This window comes from Ostrinia furnacalis, unplaced genomic scaffold (assembly GCF_004193835.3).
Source record: "Ostrinia furnacalis isolate ACB-3 unplaced genomic scaffold, ASM419383v2 OfSCF0932, whole genome shotgun sequence".
Taxonomy (NCBI): domain Eukaryota; kingdom Metazoa; phylum Arthropoda; class Insecta; order Lepidoptera; family Crambidae; genus Ostrinia; species Ostrinia furnacalis.
In genome coordinates, this window is record NW_021131171.1 from 586444 (window position 1) to 609731 (window position 23288).

The following is a 23288-nucleotide window of genomic DNA, read 5'->3' on the forward strand; positions in this document are numbered from 1 at the left end:
GATGGCATTGGATTAGACCACACAGGAATCCGATGAGCCAACTCGAAGGTTTTGTCACAGAAGACGCCGTCTGCATTTTTTCATCTTATTAGAAAAATATATCATAGACAACATCAAGATATTAATAACTTTAACGATTACTCTGATAGCTAATAACGCATAAAATTATAGAGTTAGGTATATTTTCTCCGGGGATCTGCAATAAAGAAAATGATAGGTGTGCTCTGTAATTCCGAACTAATCAGTTAGAGCTCAGTATAATTAATTAATTACGATGACTGTAATAAACTGCCCAGTTAAAAATAGAAGTAACTATCGTGTATGACAATTGATGGTACTCGCACTATAATAACGGGTGTCTAGCTAGAATTTAATGCATTTGTATTACCTGGGTACTTCGTCTGATAGAGGTTTTACATTTATTCACATTTTCATTTGAATTTTGAACCGACTTTCAAATGTAAAAACGAACGACAAAAAACACAAACAACTTATGAGCGATTTGTGAACCCTAAACAAACAGATTATTAAATAGACCGATTAAAATCAATCGAACGGCGTCGTCTATTAAGCTATGAATTATGAAAAGTGAGTTATAAAAATATTTAATTAATTTATTAAGACATGTTATTGTGGACATACCTAACGGCATAATTATATGGTGCGGTAGGTAGGTACTTACCTAATCGCCTGATTGCTACCTTCGATGTGAATTAGCAAACTATCGTACAATGTGATCACGAATTAAATGATTATGGAGATCGTTAATCGTTGGATATGGCCATTGTACAATAATTTTTTATTTAGATCGCCTACTATAGTAAAATTTGATTGCATGGTCTATCATAAAAATGATTAGCTTGACTTTTAGTTCAATTTTTCGTTAATGTATTAAATAAAATTTGGCTAGTTATACTAATCGTAGTTGAGTTAACTGCAGATAAAAAAATTATCCCTAAGAACAGTCAGTCCTAGCGCATCAGTTGTTGTTCCATAGTGTCACACATGTCGACGAACCTTTATCGTTATCAGTTTGAGTAAATTACGTTTGATATCTCGTTCTTAAAATAAATCTAACGTTGATATGTTCAAATCGACGTCTCCCTGAGATCACAGCTAATTAATGCGCGTGCGAGGAAAAATATTTAATATGTGTATGACATTATAATCAGGTCGGTCACCTTGATTGATTAATTGGCCGTAATTGATGCAATTTAATTTTAAACATCGTAGTAACATGTTGTCAATTGACTGTTTTTACGTCGATTCATGTTGGTTACGTAGTTTATCTTTGTGGTACTGTAGTGGAAAAGGAAAAACCTTTGTAACTAGCGGAGAATTTCGTTTTATTGAATGGTTTGAAACGGAATATTGATTAGAGATATCTATCACTAGGATTTACTAGATGGAAATCTACTTTTGGTAAAAACCATAGTAGATACTAGTCATATCGATTGCAACGTCATTATAGTTTACAAACCTAACGGTTCTGGACGAAACATAAAAGGAGTATTACGTATTATCTGTATTGATATTGTACTTATATAAAAAATGCGAAAGTCATTCTGTGTGTCTATATCTATTACCTAGGTACCGATTTAGATTTTTGATATGGATATAGATTAAGATTTAGGGAAAAACGCAGGGTTTGCACGTGCAGGATAAAGTCACAGATAAGGCTTATGTGTCAAAGTTCACAGGTGAGCTAAAAATCTTTGATAAAATGAAATTCACGTAGGTACCTAAAGTCGCGGGCAAAGCTAGTGGACGATAAGTGTGAAGCTAGACGGCCCATAAGGCTCGTGCGTAAAAGGTTGCAGGCGAGCTGCGAAAGCTAAGATAAAGTTTTTGTGTGACAGACGAAATACACGCTCGCAAAGCCGGAGGCAAAAGCTAGTGGACGATAAGTGTGAAGCTGGGTGACCCACAAGCCTCGTGCGTGCGATTTCATATTTTTTAGGGATAGTACATTGTTAGAGCTACCTCCCCTAGCAGTTTGATTCACCCATTCTGGGACACCCTGTATATGTATATTATTATATATGCTATCCTATGAAATACCATAAAGTCTTTCTATGATCGATCGAAATTCATGCAGGCAAAGTAGCGGGCAAAGGCTGTAGTGGACGATAAGTGTGAAGTCTGTGAAGCTAGACGGCCCATAAGGCTCGTGCGTAAAAGGTCACAGGCGAGCCACGAAGGCTATTTGGAAAGTGGACTGGCGCCGCGCGGCCGCTCTAGGCAAATTTGGTGGGGTGCGCTTGCGCCGCGTTCCCATCAACAGATTGTTTTACTTATTACGTTTTTTGTATAGAGGTTGTGAAAATATCGACTACTTTAATAAGCGACACGATTAAGGACGCGAGTGTGTTCAAAATTATATTATAGAGTTCAAAGCTCTTCATGAAAAAAGCATTTTACAAAATACTTACTCGTATTTGATAGAATCCGTATCCGTAGGGATTTACCTAAATGAAACTATAATATTGCTAAAAACTTTTACATTTAAAACGTACCTCATTGCTCTGATCTTGACAACATTTTTGAAATTCTGCTCTTCATATCCATTATCCATAAAGATATAGCTGGTTTATCTTATTTTATTCTAGGACCTAAACTAAAGTGTAGGATTGGTTAGATAAAAAATTATAATATCAAATATAACTAGCACTAATAGCTGCTATTAAAATTCGGTAGTTTTAATATCGATTATGCGCAACAGGTATCAATCGAGTCTGGGGCCTTTAAGGAGAACTGTTATTCTGGTTTACTATTTCGCATAACAACATAGTTATACTTTAAGATTATGTTAACAGGGAACACGAAAAAGTCACATATAAAATGTACTTAGCAGTTCTTTCTTTTCTCAGTATCTCGATTAGGTAGACAAATGTTAGAGCCTTTAATATTTATAGTATATTTTATTTTATTCACAAACATAATTGCGCAAGACCAAGACGTTGATTTAAGAATGATTTACAAATAGACACTCGCACATTCCGTAACTAAATTGAGTAACCAGCTTCCAGTATTTCAATGAACACATTCAACATTTCAAAATTCCTGCAAAATTATTCAATATTAGATGGATGGTGTTTGTAGTAATGGCGCCTGGTAGCCAATTTATTGTCATCGCATGATTATGCACATAATTTTATTATTATTCGTATATTGACATTAATATCGTGTAATTCGTTGTTATTTGAGATCCAAACAAGTAAACTCTGACTCTAGAATATAACTTCATCTACGCTGTAAATATTAAATGCATCAAAACGATCAATTTCCGTATTAACTTATGTATTTGTTAATTTACAGTAAAATCCTTATTGCTAATAATTTGTTGAACTATGAATATTTAATGGACTAAAATGCAATAAATAAATGGCCGACAGCTTTTAACTAAGTACCTACAAGGAATTTTCATTTGCAAAAACTCATACAAACGTTTTATATCTAGCTTGCCTTTGTCTGCGGCTTCACTCGTGTTAAACATCGGACCCCCACGCCCTATTAGGGGTACGGAGTGAATTTTGGAAAATCCATTCTTAGTGAATGCCTACGTCATAATAACTATCTGAGAATCTACGTTCAGCGCTATCAGTGGACTATGTGTTGATAACTCTGCCAGTAACAGTTGCCTTTTACATACAGACATGAGCGCATTATTTAAAACGTTTAGTGCTATAAAAGAAAGAGAATCACGGTCATTAAGCAAGGACGTGACACAATCGGCGCGTCGTAAACGATGGGCTGGACGTTAATACGTGCGGCTTTATGGGGCGCGCGTGCGCAGCTTATGATCACCGTTTGGCGCCATTTCCATACCATTTCATTGTTCATAGAAATGTGGCGCCGGCCGGTCACTCGTTCATATGTAATTTTATGATCAAACGCATGCAAATTTTGTTTTCGCTGTATCCTCCATGGTTACTTCGGGAACGCACGTTCTCGCGTTTTAAAATTCAACCTCGGAATTTTAAAATTTCTCGCTTGTTTACGCATATGGAATCAATCTACGCGCTTGGCGTCATGACATTCTTGTGATCTCATTACCGGCGGACGTATCGACAGAGTCAATAAACATCGTGTTACCCAACCGAGTTCGCGGCTAAGTGCACCATCCGATCAGGAAACCCGTGACTCACGAGCCGTTTTAAAATGAGAATTAGGTCGCATCGGAATTATCGTGAGAGTCCTAACTCGTTCTTTTAAATTAAACCCGCTCTGCCTTAAAACAATATCGATTCAAGATTTAGTGGTGCGCGAATCGATAGATGGAATCGAAAATCGCAATGTCCATTTGTCATTGTGCTGAAATTCAAACCACTCGAGGAGCGAAATAAGCTCGATGACATGTGTGTTTACTGAAGTGTGCTAGTACGAAAAGCCGATGAAAGGAATGTGTATACAACGCGCCTGCCTTGTTTTATACAGCATCGCGGTTGAGAGATTTATCCCTAACAGACGCTATAAAGTAGCTACGCTAGACTTGTGAAAAAATATTACTATTATCCACAACCCACAATGATAATATTACTAAAGATAGCTCCTCAAAATAAAAATACAGTTTTTTAATTCAAATTGCTCTAATGAGCACAATAGCAAAAAACAACAACATTAGATACCGCAAAACAAATTAAACAATTTAACGTGAGATGATATTATTACAAGTGGAAAGTAGGTAGGAACTTAATTCTTTAGATGTTTTTGAAGTTCTGACTTATCCGTAAAAAAAAGTAATAAACCAAATAGGTGGTTTCGAAACATTAAATAATTTTACATTAAAAACAAAACATATTTCCTTTCACCCAAAATATCTGACCTTAATCCGCTTTTTACTATTTTGACACAACTTTTCCTTATCTAAAAAAAACTTACCCTGCACCAAATGCAGCTAATCGAAGATGCGTGTGACTAATTAGGTTCTTTTCTTTTTAATGTAATCTCACAGTAGGATTAAGTGTTATTATTATAATTCTCCTCCAAATCCTGCCATATTGGAATGCATGTGACATTTACTTCGAGCTTGCTTTGTGGCCGCCTCAGTAAGCAGCTACTACTGAGCTAAGTACTGTGTAATTCGTATTGAACTATTTTACGGTCAGATTTCCAAAGATAACGGTTCTAATAGGATTACTCTATGACATTAAATGTAACATAATAGATACGGACGACTCTAATCCCCGTCGCAGCGTCGGATCCATAAAGTATAATGTACCGAGAAATATTATATCGGGTTCTAAACGACTTGACATCTACTAAGGAAGCGTAATTTAAGGTTTGAGTCGTAGAAGATACGCGTTTGGTTCTAAAGTTACTAAAGCATGGAATTGATGGTAGAGTTTTTTGAACAACTGAATTTATAAGTATAATGACTGAAATATAGTTTGACAATAGCATTTTTCTAAATTAGTCAATTTAACACACACAAATTTTGTAACAATAAAATCCGAAAAACAAGGGCTGAGTTTCACCAACTTAATTTTAACAATAACGTAACTATAACATTATCTGGTGTTTTTTGTTAACAGATAGTCAGATTTTTGACGTTTGTTAAATTTAAAGTAATGGTGCAACTCAGCCTAAGAATGTTTTCAGTCTGTTAAATTAATTGTTAGAGCTCATTAATAATGTTATTCTTTGTTCCCTTCACATTTAACCTGGCGATCAGCTTTATTACTGAGCAAATCTAATCGAGGCGATAAATTTAGCACTTCGCGTTGTAATAACTAAGATATATGTACAATCAATTTCCATACTAATCAATTGATTCGTGCAATTACAGTCTTGGCCTCCGACCTCTATGAAATGAATACAAGCATCTCTTGGAGTAAGAAGACAATTTATTTATTGAAGCTGAATTAATTATTGCATAAATGAAAGATTCTGAGGTGGGGCTCTATTGAGATATTGGATTTAATTATCCCTGTCAAACGCATGTAACTAACCTAACACCTTTAATTTATTTATAAAATTTAAGCAACTTAATGTTTTTGATTCTCATGCTCGCACTAAAAAGAATTAAAATCGTGCTATGAAAAGTAATGTATAAACTAATCTAATTTTCTAAAATGTTATAGTGTCATGCTTCTCAATCTGGACTGTTACTTAGCTTTATTATTGGTTTTTTTTTCTCTAAGAGATAACTTGGTATTGTCATTCTCACTAAAATGTCTCTGGGGTGGTGGCGTAGTGAGGCGGGTCGTTACATTCCCTCTAATATGGTCGAGTGAGGCGATGGCTGGTTCACTCGTCATGTCTGTGAACAGGCGCTGCTTTCGGGGACTGGTCTATCCAAGTTATTCCAACTTATGTATGCGAGTCATTTCTACAAGTATTTAAGTATGTAATCTGTAAGTCTAGATATTAGCACGTCACTACCTTGTTTAATATACCACGCAATTTTGTATACCCATTCTTATAAGATACACTATACAAGAATGCATGGTAAATTCAGTGAACTGCTCCTGAATCGAATGTACCTACTACTGCTATTTCTATTTATTTATATTAACCGGCAGACAGTGGTGACTGAGTTTGTTGCGGCGCTTCTTCTCAGCACTTGCCAAATGTTGGTCTCGAAGCGCTGGTAGGGTAAAAAGATTATGAGACATGTAGAGGCTCCTTAAGAGCAAAATGACGATTTGTAAGAACTATTTATTAGTCTAAACAAATAAAGAAATTTTGACTTTGATTATAACATGCTTATTACAATATGTTAATTATGATTATCACTATAAATATGGTTAAAATTGTTAGGTATATTTATGAAAGACCCAGGGTGCCTGACTAATGAGTCTCGAATACTTATTGTGAATGTTAATTTTAATTTTCCTTACTAGGGTATTATTAAAGACACTAAACGCTGATTTATGTAAGTACCTAAGCAGTTATTTATAGCCGTGATAGTTCGACTCCGATAATGATAATTGCTGATCGTTTTCGCAATCAACATAAGGAATTGAGGACGTGTTTATTATGTTTCTACGAGCTCTTGTCAAAGAAAATATTAACACAGAGATACGCGGAGAAAAACACATTGTACTACTTTCGCGGCATATCGTACGTTAAGTAATAAATTAAAGGCAATCGATAACTTGATACTCAAATGCGTAGTACGATGATGCAATGTCCTTGTTGTTTGTGGCTTCTACACATCTTGGCAAGATCAAGATCATTCAGGTCATCATTGAAATTTCGAGCAAGTTTTGTGATGCTGATGGCCGATTGTTTATTCGCAAAACCTTTTGAATATCAAATGTTCGATACACAAGGCATAGTAGGTAGGTAGAAAGAATCTAAATTCCAACTATATTCCGATATCTTTACATTGACAGATCGCGGGATATTCCATCTTGTATTTGTTACAAAATCACCTTATTATGTAGAGTTCGTAACTTCGCGTGCATTGATTTTGTTAAAAGGTGTAATGTACGAAATACATAGCTAGTTGTTTACGTACGAAATCTTTATCAACCAATAAGTTGTTATTTCATCTAAATGGATAGTATTCTTCACTTTTCCATTCAAGTAATATGAAAGGTAATCCCACCATTTACCAAACTTCACGCAGAGTTTTCAATTTTTCTTCATGCTAAACATTTGAAACTCAAGTAGAAATCAACAGTCAACACCCTGTTTAAACGGACAATGAGTCGTTGCCAGTCAAGTGTTTCTGCGTATCCACATCCCTAGAAAGTCAGATTGACAGATCACCTATCCAGCTGACGTTCGGCGTAACCCAGTGGTTCCCACCGCATCTAGGAATAGTAGCACGTATTAGTATGGAGGTCACGGTGCGGGAACTTTGACCCGCGTTTTCATGGCCGCAGCGGCGCCGGCGCGGGCGCCATATGCTACTTCCGTACAAAGCGGACCATTCACCGCCATTGTGGAAACAGAGCACGATCTAATCTTGCCGTGTATCGCAGTGTCAAGATCATGATCGAGTGTTCGACGATTGGGTGCTGTCACGTTTTGAAGACAATGATGAAAAATTTAGTCTATGGCCTGTATAGTGTTGGGAGTGTCTATTGTAGTTACATACTCTTAGATATAAAATGTAGGTCTTAGGATGCACGCCACGATAAAAATTTATCGCTATTACGCGATAAGCCCTTATATTTGTCGTATAAAACCATCGATAAGATTTTATCATGGAGATCCTAACCCAGCTGAAACTTTTTATAAATTTTTCAAAATAGGGGCGGTATAAGTAAGGTTATGCCTATTTGACAATATTCAGCATTTCTAAAAGCACGATGATGATAGTGAGAAAGATCAAGAGAACCGATGTTTTGATATCGTTTTGTGGAGTACACTGTTTAGCTGTCATTATCTCTATGTAGAGATAGCTGTCACACAAAACAGAGATGACCACACAGATAATGCTGAGAGTGATATTGTGGCATGTTGACTGACACTGTTGCAAGAAGATTTTTATAAATAAGGTTGTGATGAAACACTCATCATCTCTGTAAACAATCAACGACTCTACAAGCAGAGTTCATTTCGAAAAATGCATTTTCTAGACCAAACATTGAACCGGAAATTCTAATTAAAATAATTAAATTGATTTCATCCTGCTCTATAAATATTCTTAGATTGATCATAATATTTTTTTTTGCGTAATTTCACTATTTTTTTTTTTCATTTTTCATCATGACAAAGTTAAAAATCAATCTAGGCCTGACAATAAACCTCAAAAACTTAAAAATCGTACAACTGGATGGCGTGTAAAAGCTCATATTATCTGTAAAATCGATATCACAATGTTTTTTTCATACTGATAGGCAATCAATTGTTTATTGTGTCGAAAGCCTTAACCTTAGGTACAAATGCCATGACATCATTTGAGATAAGGATAATAATATCAGTGACAAAATCTTTCGATATCGCTCTCTGATACAGATTACCAGATAGGCCGATAGACTGTAAGTAACTAGTGTCCGTTAGTTCTACGATTGTTTGACATCTTGTGATGTCATCCTCTATCTAATCGAGTACTCGAAATAATTAAAGCTCAATAAGTGCGTCCATGACGTGCAACACGTTTCGCACAATGAACCGCAAGCACTATGTGACAGGGCCCACGTAGCGTAGGTACGGACATCCAGGTAAAAACTGGGGCGTCTTATGTAGTCGTGCTAAGTGCTACTTTCCAACAAAAAATATAGTCTGATGTGCTGTTAACAGTACTTAGTAACCGCGAATTTAATTTTTCTCAGACATTTATATACGCGTAGGGAATGCAATGAGTGTCGGAATGAATGAAAACAAGGTAACTGAAAATCATTCAAAATTAAAACAAGTTATTTTCGTGCACTGAATGAACTCGAGTACGTTTCTGTGAATGATGGATGCCTAAAATATTCCACTGTTGTCATAATAGAATGATGCATCATTGCTTGATCAACTCGTTCGTAAGTTTATTACAGATAACAATATTTTTTGGCTAAAACATTTTTTATTTGAGAAATCTGTTTTTAAATCTACTTTTAAGGGTTATATTTTCGGAATAAAATACCTACCATTTTATTTATGTTTTATTATGTTTTGTATGTATTTTTCTTTTCTCACACACAGAGGCTCAAATTCGTGCTTAATTAGGCACATCGGACTAAATTTAATTACTTGTTTACTTAGTTTTGGGAATGGCCCATGAAGGTAAACTGTAGTGTCATGTAGTTATAAAAATATTGTCTTATGAGCTGTTGACTACTTACATATTTTAATGTTGTACTGTGACTAGTGTCATAACACGACCTTTGAATACTCTTCTTTTGGCTATCGTTTCTGGCGAATACCTCTTAGGCACGTGAGTAATGTTTATTGGGCCAAACACGAGTTTTATGGGCATTGTAAATTCTAACCCACTGACATATAAAGGTTAAGACCAAAACATTGTTTAGTCAAGTAGATTGTTTAATTGACAGCAATTATGAAATAAAATGCCTGGATCACATATAATTTAATTTATTTCGTTACATTGCATGCGCTGAATTGAATGATTAATAAATTTAATGTTGCGGAATGTGCTAATTAATATTAATCGGAACTTATTACCTAATAAATTCCTGCACCTTATCAATTTTATTTTAGTAACTATTTAACATGAAGCTATTTACTGATATAATAAGAAAACAAAACTATTTTTTCCACGAATACTGGCCACATAGAAACTTTTTTCTATTCCCGCGTTTTGTCTTTTGTTTTTCTCAACATTTTCATGACTCCGAGCGCTAAATAAAAACAAATGAAATGGCGCAATTTTATTACTGAACGAAGTGGAAGTTCATACTCGTAGTTATCGAACACGTAAGTAAAATATTTATTGTAATTTAAATTTTTAATTGAACCGTTAGCGCAGGTTATCAATTTGGTGGGTTCGTGACCATACACTGCTAATTAGGGCTGAATATGGCCGACATTATAATTTGTGCCGAACACTAAAATTCCCACTAATGAAGACGGATGCCTGACATCACGGGTGGCCATTGCCTCTTTTTAGTCTGCGGTCGCATCTGACAGGTTAGCCATTAAACACCTTTAGTCAATTAAACCACAATTTTGCTAACTGCATTATCAATTTAAATTCCTCTAAATCGTGTCTTCAATTCGATAATTAATAAATGCACAAATGTCATTAAGATAAAAAACAACGTGTAAAAACATCGAATTAATTCGTAGAAACATTATCGACGAATTCATTGGAATAAGAATTTATAACTAGATTGCTGGTCTAAAAAAAGGGGTTTTGGTGCGTCACTTTAGGTATTCCGTATCTCAACTACCTAATAAGGCTGAGTTGCACCATTTTACTTTAACTTTAACAAACGTCAAAAATCTGTCAAACTCCATATAAAAAGCACCGATTGTTATAGTTACTGTTAAAGTGAAAGATGGTACAACTCAGTCTAAGTTATGCTTCTACTATGTCTGTTTGTCAGCGGGTTTTCCTAGGAACTGAGGTAGACATGTTCAAAAGACACATTGTATTTTCATTGCCATTAAAGCAACAAATAATAAACATTTAATGTTAAGCCAAATTAAAAGAAGCTTGTACTCCTTATTAGTTTAGTTTAGGACTAGTTAGCGATCTGTAAAATGTCTAAGGAAGATTATTAATAAGTATGTAATGTTAATTGTCGATGCTATGATAAATTATCTATTTGAACTGCTAATTTATTTGTTGATTACTTTAATTTAATTACGCGTTCCCTCGTTAAATATGCAGTATGTCAGTCGGGTAACCGCTCGTGATCATTGTGTAAATCAAGATCTACATGCCTTTAAATTCTTGCCATACTTTTGCTCGTAAAACTAGTCGTTTGAATCGTAATTGATGGAGACTGAGACAACTGTCGACGAATAAACCCTGGTAAATTAATGTTGCTGCACCTATTAAATTGATCTCTACAACAAATAAACCGTGTGAATTAATGTAGGTAGCTATATTAAATTTGTCTCTACATCGCGTCAAAAAGGTACAGTTTAAGCTATCTTCTAGCTTTTTCCATATCGTCAAGGAAAATGTTGTGAACCATATCAAGTAGGTACTATTTACCTCTCATTTCTGTGAAATATTCAGAAATTCCAAGCACATTATTCACGAGAGCCGTAGCGGCGCAACGAGCATGCCGAATCCGACATACATTTGACCTATTTGCGCGAATTTCACAGCGGGTAAACAGTCGGTGTTATTGTGTGGGTAATTAGTAATTCACTGTATAGTTGTACGCTTGTTTATTCAGAGCGGGGCGCGTGGAGGCCTCGCAATTCGATGAATCTCGTGATACGTCGGGTAGACAGACAAGAGGCACGTAAGCTGACCGCGTAGACTCAAGATTATGATTCGGGTGCTCGAGAAATTAAAAGGAGGCTACGTACTTACATTAAGTATATAGCTAAAATTGAAAAAAAAAAGCCACAATATTTAACTCACTGAAAGTAATAGACTTTACAAATTTTGATGTAGGTACCTATAAAAAACTTTAAAAATGACGCAAGTGTTTATTTCAATCGAATTGCTCTGAAACTGAAAACAGTTGATAATAATGTTAACTAATAGGCACTATTAATTAGATAAGCTTAATTTAACAATGCAAACTTTATGTTCACTCTACCTATCAGACTTCTAAATTACTTTTTACCTCCGAATTGGAGCATCACCATTAGGTATCTAGTTATTCGCTCGTTCGCCAATCGGCAACGTTCGTCCACTTTGAATTAAATTCCATCAACGAGGCCAGTCGGCACTCATCTTAATGTGCGCACGAGAATATAGATTTATGCCTCAACGAAACGTAAAAGAAAATTTCACAATACATATTTCAATTACAATTTGGGTTAGTAGTTATCGCGTCTCTCGAAAGTGGTTCATATTTGTTAAAGTTCACATCATTGGGCGTCTTGTAGATCAATTGATTCGCACTACGTTGGTGATCTTTCAGCTTTTTGTTCAGCGTTTGCTGATAGTCATCTTTTGCTTAAAAGGAGGCCTGTGCGTCATGCGTTTTATAAAATGGAGGATACGTGTTCATTAACTGAAATATACCGCAACGTTAAACGAGGAAATTACCACCAAAACTTTTAAGCATGATTATGGATACCAATTACATATTGACTTAGAAATAAATTTAAAGACATAACCGTAAATAAAGGCGCATGCCGGCTCTCAGGTTACCCGACCCATCACGATGTTTGCTCGGCTAAAAGAGCAAATACAATTTCATGCCTGCGCGGTTAGCCACTCCCAACGTGACGGAGAAAACCTAAGAGGTGTCTGTTTGGAATATTTGTTTACACCTTATTATCTCATGCCGTCCGCTAATGAGCGATTAACACGTGCAGGAAGTTATTGATGCGCAATAAGAAACGACCATTTTTAAAACCGTGAAGCCCTCTTTGTTTCAACTGATAACTTCTGGAGAAACGGATACAATTATCCCCTCCTTGATGATACCAAAACATATTACGCGGTAATTTTGTCGGTAGAAAGCTACTTATTGAGATGAGATAAAGTCGAGTACAGGTAAACACAAATGTGTACTAGATAATTGGTCGTAATTTGTTGGAATTATACGCGTTTATGTGCATGGGTGGTTAGTTAAAAGAGAAATGCGAGGTATAAGGCGGCCGCCGGTGACGGGTGGCGGGCTGTAGGCGTAAATGCAAATCGCGGCGTTTCACCGCAGCCGCCGCGCAGGACAATGCGGCGGGTGTTGCGCGCGTGTAAACAGCGCGGACGTGGTTTGTTGTTCTACTTTTTTGGATAAACGGTTGTCCGTAAACGGCGGTGCATAGGCCGCCGCAGAAATACCGCGGGCGGTACAATGCCTCGTTCTCCACGACCATACATGGACTCCACGGGCGTAAACACACCGATTCTCACTTGTACAATTACCTATGTATATCCATTTCGGTGGCTTGAAAATCTCAAATTTTGGCATTATACGTGGACGGAGCGTGGGAGAGAACAAATTTTTATTTCTCCATTTCTATATCGAGCCATTTACGTCATACGGCAATAACTTTCGCAATCGAGTACATAATGCGTATGTACGGTTGTGATGAAACATTCACATCGGGATGCATCGAATTGAAATTATATTTTATGGAAATGGACGTTGAATCGAAGCCAACGCTCGTTGCATTCTCGGAGGGCGACAGTTATGCGGGCGTGTGTGCGGGCACGATCGGCGCAGCGGTTCGGCGTGCCTATCGACAACAATAAGACCGCGCCTTGTGCCATAAACATTCTTTGCCACAATCATTACGAATATAACCTATAAATTAGCGCAGAGCCGACTAAGAACAAGCTGAGCGCTGTCGCGGGAATTCGCAATGAGGGCCGGCCCGAAGCGCGGCGCCGCGCCCGTTCGACGCATCTTTGTCGTTAATCTTTCCAAATGTTTTTGTTACTTAAAAAAAACTTAAAGTTCTCCATAGAGATTGTGGAAACTGAGATTTGTGTCAATGAAATTGGGTATATTTTACAACGATCTGTCAGCGACTGTACTTTACTCGTGTACGTCTACTTACGTCAAAAGTGTGACTCACGTGAGGTGATTTTAATGCAATATTTTTCACGGAATGATTTATAATGTTTCATTCAAGCAATTATTTTATACGACTACTTACAAGTTTTGTATAATGCCGATAAGAAAATGACACGTAGTAAAACAATAGGTAGATATCGGTTATCTACGAGTTTGTGTGACCAGCATGTAGGTTAATAGTTAATTGGGTCGGGCTCTTGACGCAAAGATTGTAATATTGATTGCTCAAAGATAACACTTCTACTATGCTAAAAGTAAAGACTTGGCATAGATTTCCTTTAATTGATGTTATTTTAGCAATACGCTCCGTTGTAGAGTCACGTGTTATAGGTATGTTATGGTGGCGCCTAGCTCTATCTGTTTTGCCCACTTACAGACGCAAGTGGGCAAAACAGATACAGAAAAATAAACAAGTTTTTAATCGATTTTAATAACTTACTATGCAGCTTATTAACAAAAAAATAAATAAGAAAGGTTTATTTTTCCTGAATCGATCGGAGTGATTGATTTAATTATTTTTCTTTGAGCTTTTATGTGAATAGTTTTTTTTAGTAATTTAACAAAATACATTTACCTATTTGTTTTAAAATATTGTAAAAGGTTCTCCGCTTCTTTTTCTCTAATTTTTATAGCAACAAAAAAGAAAAGCTCTGTTGTTTATTTCAGTGTGGAAAGTTAATAAAAAAAAATTCTCGACCCCTAAAGTCGATTCTGCTATCAATCGATTTCAGATCGCAATCGCATTCGATTTGATGTTCTTTCAGTGCGTACACACATAAACCCACACTATTCTAGCTCGTATATTAGCATCTGTTGATGACTAAGAGTGCCATTCGTCTTCTAGCCGCGAATATTTTTTTTTTTTTTTTATCCACAACGAGGAAGCTCTTGGCCTGTATCTCACCTGATGGTAAGTGACAATCAGGCCGAAGGTGGAAGCGAGCTTCACCCGGAATCCTCAACCACGGAGGAACTGGCTATCTTACCTCTTACTGCCGGAACACAATAATGCTGTGAACATTGTTGTTATGGCGACAGACTTAGGTAAGATGGTGGTAGCTAGCCAGGCGGACTTAGAACAAGCCCTACCACCAACCAAACCGAACAGAAAAATCTGCCCCCACTGGGAATCGAACCCGGGACCTCTGCGTCTGAAGCAGGTGGTCTTACCACTAGACCACAGAGGCGGTTAAATATAACAGCATGATCGATGAACAAAGCTTGTTCGTTTCGTTTTATTAGAGAAAAGTAATCTGGCATGGTTACAAGTTCACAACTGGTGACAGGTAACGTTCCTGTGATCTAACTGTGACAATGGACACAGAGGCTGTAGATCTAAATGCGTAATTTATATAATCATCGGAATTGTAATATTAAAGAGCTCTACTAGAAATGTAAAACGAAAAAATTCGTCAAGAAGTATTTATGACAAACTCATTTTCAAATAATTTGTAATCTTTGATTTGATGCATTTTTCCTAAAAGTGCACAAAAACTGTCTATTACTTACTTTGTCAAACTAAACTTATTATAAGAATGAATAAGAAGTATAGCTTGGAGAAGTCACGTAATAAGGGAATTTTATAGACGTCTTATTTATTTGTTGAAATTTATTTGTCACATAATACCGTCATAAATTGTGGCGTATGTGTTGATCTGGTTTGTAAACAATACTACTGTGGAGTTTCAGTGGAATCCGTTCGGTGGTTTTTGCGTGGAGAAGTAAAGAACACCCTGGCATCAAAACTTTCGCCTTTATAATATTAGTATGATATTGATTGGTATTTCCCCTAGTCGTTTTTTAAACATTTTTACTGAGATCGGATGGTGGGAGGGTTCATTTCGTTTTCGTGCGCTTCGCGGATTCCCTAGCAAGAGCTGAAAATCAGTGTTCTGCCCTTTTCAGGGCAGTGTTTACATTGAGCTCTTTGCTTTTTGCATCGCTGCGACACACATCATGCAGGAAGTATTCTTCCACTTGTTACTGCTTTTGTTTGTTTTATGCATGCTTATATAACTAGTATTCTACTGTATTCTATTCTTTTCTTATTATTGTTATGCTGCAACTTTACTCTTTATGTGTGTTAAGTGTATGCAAATAAATGATTTATCTATCTATCTATCTATCTTATAGTTATCACGTATTTAAAATTGTAAATATTTGCGGTATAGGCATTACGCAAAGTAAGCCGCAAGTATCAGCTTTTTTATATCCATCTTAATTAATATTCATAATAATTCTTAATTTGTATCTGAAATCCTCCCATTGTACGAAGTAGACATTCTGCACTTCATTTATTTTTGCCAGTGCAGACGCGCTTACGTCACGTCTGTCACAAGTTTAGAAAACCGCCTACAGATTGGAACACACATTTTTCAGCGCGCGAGGTCAAGGCGTTGCATTACTTCATTGTAGTCGCGTAGTAAATAAAGCGTAGAAACACATTTTTGTTTAACAAACGTATTTTTCGAGTGGATTACAACTTGATAGATGTGGTAAAGCATTCTCAGCTGAGTGCTTTTTAACGTCTTGCCATGATTAGGCTAGCGCACTTTATCGTTGTTATAGTTTACAATGTTGTTTCCAAATGGTTTCGTAAGCTTTACTACTCATTTAGCTCTACATTATGGAGATCGATGGATACTTTGCTAAAGATTGAGATATCTATTAAGATTGAGATGTAGAAGTACTGGTTTTTACGATATGCTCTCGACATAGAACGGCCTTGCTTTCTATTCATAATTTGGCTAACAAATATTTTCGAACTGAAGGGTCATAAAATTATCAGTGTAATAAAATAAGAAACATATAAATGAATATCGGAACATTATGTATGCAAGTGTTCATATCATTTATCTAATCCTCTGAAACGTCTCATAAATATGCGAGCGCTTGCATAGGAAGTACTAAAATACCGAGTTGTCTTTAGGACTCGTATATTCTACGTCGATTGATTGCGCAATGAAGCTCATGCACTTCTAATATTGGAACGATTTGGTCATAATGTACGAGGCGTTTCTATGAAGAATTATGTCTGGGTATTATGACAATGAAGGTAAATAGATAGAGCTTATTGTGCCACAATGTTATGTATCTGCTCAGTCTACATTTGGACTGTTATTAGTGCCTTAGGATACATAGGTTAAGACATGACAACAGGACGAATTGATCATTCATAATACTTGTCTTGGAAATATACTCTTCTGATCTTCAAGAAATTGTCATTCTTTACCATATTGTTGTATATTTCTTCACCTTACTTAGTTCGAGGAATCACGTAATAAATTCCTATACATGATACTTAGAAATCAAATGTCACTGAGTATTGAAGCATAAGTCCAATAAATACTGTCTTTGTTGCATGAGCAGACACGTTCAAAGGCCGATCCTATGAGAATTCGTTGCACAAGACATTGCAAACTTTTACATACTAAATACAGGGTGACAGGGATACTCTACCTATTCCTGAAAGGGGTTATACTAGAGGTCATTAGTAACCAATTAAGTCCAGTGAGCCAGAAGTCAAAACTGCATAGTTATCGAGTTGTGACGGTTATTAGATTTTTTAGAAAATTTTAATTGTGAATAATGTAATTGTGAAAACTACACCCTAAAAATTGAATTGATACTTTTCTGAAAGCTTGAAAAATTGTGATAATTTTCAAAAAAGCACTTGGCCAAAACTTACATAATCTCAGAGATAAAGGTCCTAAGCCTAGAACTCCTAAGTAAAAATATTTTTTATTTTCTGTAAGTTTTTTTTTAATTTTCACTGGTCATAATTTGTTGCTAATGATCTCTCAACCCCTTTCAAGGAATAGGTCGAGTCCCTGTCACCCTGTATAAGCCCATTCTCGTATTCAGCGATTGTCTATGACACTATGATCTGGGACCGTTAACTGTCGCGCCGCGCACTAAACTCGCTATGCTAACAACTGTTCTAAACTTGGCGGTGCTCGGTTCCATTACACTAATAGCGTAAACAGGAATATTATACATGATAAAATAATATAACGGATAGTAGTCATAATTATCACATGGATATTCGGATCAATAAGTCATCTAAGAGGTGGCCATATTAACTTTCTTCTTCTTCTTATCGTGTCGACAACAAACCTCCATAGTGTCGGCCCAAAACTTCGCTACAAGAGTGGCGTATATTAACTTTAATCAAGATAATGTGCTCATATGGTTTACAAAATATTGTTCACCTTCTGTTTGCTTGAAAGCTTTAGATGTTGTGAATTTAAGAAAGAAATCGGGCTCTACCTTAACTACAACGGCGGCGTATGGCGGTGTTGATTCTTCCATAATTATATGAATTTATAAACAAGGATTCTTTATCCTATCCTATAATCTTGACTTTAATACACAGAACAGTCTAGCAATTATTAAAATTAACTATTTCAAAAGTATAAGGCACTACTGAATTCAAAAGCAGCCTCATAGGTTGTCAACTACCATAATTGGTGGTTGAATTAAGATTGGTATTATCAGACATGTAAAGTTGTCTTTCAAGGCCTGTTTACAAATGCAAATTTGTATTTGAATTTAATCAAGGCCCCGTACTGTTCCGTATTGAACCTACACAGGACACAGTCGCAGTTAAATTTCATAGCAACTCGTTCATGGCAACTGTCGGTTCGTCTGAGCGGCGCCTGAGTTACATCACTCGGTAGGAAAACGCGTCTACAGGCGAAAAGGCGTCGCGAGGCGACTAGGAATGAGTGAGTGAGCCGGCCGCAGTCTTATCACGTCTTCGCTCTCGAGGCTTTCAGAGTTTGCTAAATGACATTAATGAGTGGCACCGGCCGATGGGGCGCCGTTGACGGATTGCGTGAGCGCTGCGTGTGCGCGTTTTGTAAATACGGATAAGGCAATCTTATGTTCTTGAGAAATCTTCGAGATTCTATCGTTAATTCCGAGATGTTTTCAAGATATTTAATTGCTATGTTTTAGACTGATACCTATTTATGGTGGCATCGGACCTCATCGGTGCTGTAGAGTTGTAGAGCCTGACGAGAATTTATTGCATGCGGTTGCAGATGATATAATGATTAAATATCTAGATAATCTGAATCCTGATAAGTCTAGATCTACAGCACTACGGACACAGACACACGTACAAAGTTGCGCGAGCGCGTGTCGATCACCGAGCTCAAGTCAAAGGTGCCTCGGCGCCGCTAGCACCGCCTTCGCTCTATTTAGGGTGGGCATTCCACTGGCCTGAGCAATGCTATTGAAAAATAAATTCAAAGTGATCTATAGAACCCATTCCTTTTCTACACTGACGAATAGCATTCGAAAATAACTCGCCAAACATATTTATAAATTTTGAAATGTATACGATGATCTTACAAAATATTGCGTCGGAGAAAATAGCAAACATAAAACGCACGATTAATTCTAAAATAGGGCTCTGACAATGTTCCAGAGATTTGTTGGGAATGGCATACAATAAAGATGCCTACTTAGCCGAAGTCGTGTTTTCTTTGCCCGCACTGCCCCTCTCATACCAATTCGTTTGCTCATCCTACTCTTTGTTGTTATTTCAAGTTTCCTAGATCAAATCATCGCCACATTGGCGCCATTTGCCAATAAATTAGGTCTGTCTCGCTTATTAAATGAATTTACAGAGTGAAATATGAATGTTGGCGCCGGACTGTAGCAGATCACAATCTGCCTTCGGATTTATCTAACCTGTAAACAGGCGCTCATCACGCTGTTTACTAGAATTACCGCGAGCTTGTTTATCATCTCATTCCTCTGCCTACGAATAATCAGATAACATAAATTTATAGGGTGTGCTAACTAGGTATACCTAGCCGTATTATTTATGGCATTCAGTGTTTACCTACTTAGGGCTATTTATGTAGACATTTGAATAAGAATGCCATTAGGTAGTAATTAACTCGACCATGTAACAATTAGTTTAAATAACTTACATGCAAATTCCATAAAAGAACTCCGTGTTTATGTCAATTGCGGAAATTTAATAAAATTGATACCGGGATTCATTAGGGTTTACGAGCGTTTAACGATGTGTCTACAAATCGGGTACAATCAAAGTGTCGCGCGAAATGTCAGTGCTCCCTCTATTTCTGTACGGAGCAGACCAAACAAGAAAGCTATGCAAAGCGCAAATTCTGCCGTCGCCGTCTAGACGCCGCCGGTCCTGTTACGATTGAATAACATTTGATCCAATCAAGCCGAATAGAAGGGTCGGGGAGGTCTTGCGAACCGATCGGCCGGTGTGGTCAACTCCGATCTTGGATATCCCTTATCGTCTAATTCTCGTCCTTATGTCCCAACAATAAGAACACGCGAAAGCTCGCCTCGTAAGCGCACTAGGAATCCAGAAGCAACGAACGTCATTCGCAATTAATTGATTGAACGACATGTTTTTACGAGCTACTCATGTTCAATGGGGAAAGTGCGAAATCGCATTTCAGATAAAGTCGTAATGCATTTATGGAACTTGGTTTTCTAATCATTCGACATCTTTATTCAAGTAACAAAGCACTAGTTCTATTAATCATGCTTGTCAAGTGTGCAGACAATTAGTTATATTATTTGTTGAAGACAAACAACTTAATTCTTGACTCAACATAAATCACGTAATAATGCAAGTTCTTGAGTTGAGGTTTATTTAAATGGTTATATTATGATAATTTCATCACCAGACAATGTAGCATTAAATGAAAGGTGACATTAATTTGACTTAATTACGGCAAATAAACCTAAATTCAAAATAACCACGAAATATCTTTGTAACTACATTCTGGCTGTTTGGCTCCAACACTACCACAATAAATCACGAAGTAACTACAAAGTTGCCTTGCGTGTTGATGTCATAAAATAATAAATTAATTTGTATTGTTTCAGCACCTGATATCATTCAAGAGGACAGTCCAACGGTGGTGATAGCTACGGACGATGATGAACTTAGCATGAAACGTAAGTACCAATAACAGACTTTGTATGTAACTACTCGTACTAGATTCAAGTACATGACTAATGAGATAGAGTTGTGTCTAATTTTTAATGAATTAACTCAACTAGTCTTATTCCTTTTTTTTGTTTCAAACTGATAGTTCTCTCATTTCTGGTCTCCAGATTTTGGGGCGCTGCTCACTGGCAGATCACCTCTCTGCATACGGCGGGATGACATGACAGGAGTTCCTGTGGCAGCTGGCGTAGCCACTGCCAGGTTCACTTTCAAGCGGCGACACCTCTACTGGTCCGTGCTCCTGGGCCCAACGATGGCTGTGCCACCTCGGGCACTGCTGTTCTTGGATCGAGGAGGACGATTGCTGCTTGAGCACCCTTTGAAAAAAGCCCCGGGAATTCATGCTACGTACGAAGATAAAACTGATAAAGTGAGTTCTTCTAGAGTTTAACGATCGTCGAATAGTGGGTTCACTTTAGTCTCGCTTCAAGGGAGTTCCACATGGTTATGTGGAATAATAACCATGCAGAGTTCACTGGTTAGTGAACTCTACATGGTTATTAGGCGAATATCCGTAGATGAAATATTTCTTGAAAGTAAATTATTAATAAGGACAGATAGCTGAGTTACAAATGATGATGATATTTGTATTATTGAAATACATTATTCCTTTTAGAATCCTGTTCAATACTGACTTAGATTTGCACTAAAAGTCAATTCTATAACCCTTTGATTTATTCCAGCTATGCGGAGTTTGGCGTCGAGTACCACGAGAATACAAACGATTATTGAGAGAAGGATCATTGTATGTGGCCTTAGTGTGGGGCGACGAACGGAACAACACTATGGACAGCGCTCTGAGCGGTCGAATCAATAGGTAGGTACGGCACGCTTGATAAACTTCATAGCAATTTTATAGCGGAACTATGTATCATGACGACGGTTTTATAGCAGCTATCCGTCTGTCTGCCTTACAAATGTGCGATGCGCTGATTTACCCTTGAACGATTCCAAGATATAGAAGTCGTATTGTTCAGCACAGATTGCAAATTAAATTAGCCGTGTGATTACTGACGGAAAGTCCCTCGACTTCCTTGGTAATCAATCTAGGAAAATACCGACAAGTCAGAACGTTATGAGTCATTATTTTCTCACATTGCAACCGTTTAGACAATCCCTTTTATCCAAAAGTTATTTGAACCGTGATTGGATGCTTTTAAATTAAGTCTTAGCTATAGTAAAGTTGCCGCTCTATAATTGAATATTCATGCTGAGTGACGACACACGGTAAATTGCATTGAGTCCGTTGATTAATGTACAGGCTTCGTTGGAATTAAATTAAGGATCTAGGAATCTTTCTGTAGTATAAAGCGCTGGTTGTTTATTGCCTTAAAGTTTCCTCGATGATGGAATTTTATTGGAGTTTGTGCAATCATTTTAGGTATCCTGCATTGTCGTCGGAGATGTTTACGTCTTTGCTAGAGCCTGAGCATCCACCGGCTACGATTGGCAATGGTCCTTGCGACGACTACAGGACCTTGGGCCAAGACGAAGGCTGGTGGGGAGGAACCGCGGTGGTGACGGGAGCGGCCGGTGCGGCGCCAAGCTTGCATCTGGCTTTGCTCTACAATGGAGTGTTCACCCCAGCCTCTAGAGATCAAGCTGTCAGGGTGCTGCTTACGCTACCTGACAAAAATCAAACGATTATTAATGATGTAAGTTATTTATAAAATTAAATTTACAAAATCGTACTTTAAAGTCTCGTTCGTTCAGCCAAATGACGTCCACTGCTTGACAAAGGCCTCCCCCAAGGTTTAAAGTCTAAAAAAGTTTTATTTGTATGTTTGCCTGCCGCACAGTTCTGAATTAATAACTATGATTGGTAAATTTTCAGGTGCAAAAAGTCCCGAAGCCCAGTTACGAGATGAACATCCTCGAAGTGTCAACCCCAGTGTCAGCTGCCGAGCTGAGGTCCTTGGCCCGAGGGCGTCTGCTCCTAACTGTGGAGTCTATCGGGAACCCGGATAGGAGAATCAGTGGCAGCGTGAGGCAGAGAGCCGCGTGTGAGGTGTTCCACGCATCGTTGGTAGCGGAGAGACCACCCGCGTCGCCGGCGCCTGAAGGACTGGCTTTGCTTTACATCGACAAAGAAGGCTCGCTTGTCTATGATATACAGGTAATCATTTAATCTGAAAAATATTTTATCGATCTCATCCATTACACACATTTCACAGTCAATTTTTGTCCGAATTTGGTACCTTTATTATCTTCTTCAG

The 23288-nt window shown here is 37.3% G+C and overlaps 1 protein-coding gene across 1 annotated transcript in view; it reads left to right on the forward strand.

The window, feature by feature from the left end:
• Nucleotides 1-23288, forward strand: part of sog (chordin short gastrulation) — an 86899-nt gene that overhangs the window by 53935 nt on the left and 9676 nt on the right. The window contains exons 4-8 of the mRNA XM_028301495.1: nucleotides 20949-21020; nucleotides 21180-21442; nucleotides 21756-21889; nucleotides 22454-22727; nucleotides 22907-23188. Of these exons, the coding sequence (XP_028157296.1) occupies nucleotides 20949-21020; nucleotides 21180-21442; nucleotides 21756-21889; nucleotides 22454-22727; nucleotides 22907-23188 (1025 nt within the window). The remainder of the gene's footprint in view (nucleotides 1-20948; nucleotides 21021-21179; nucleotides 21443-21755; nucleotides 21890-22453; nucleotides 22728-22906; nucleotides 23189-23288) is intronic.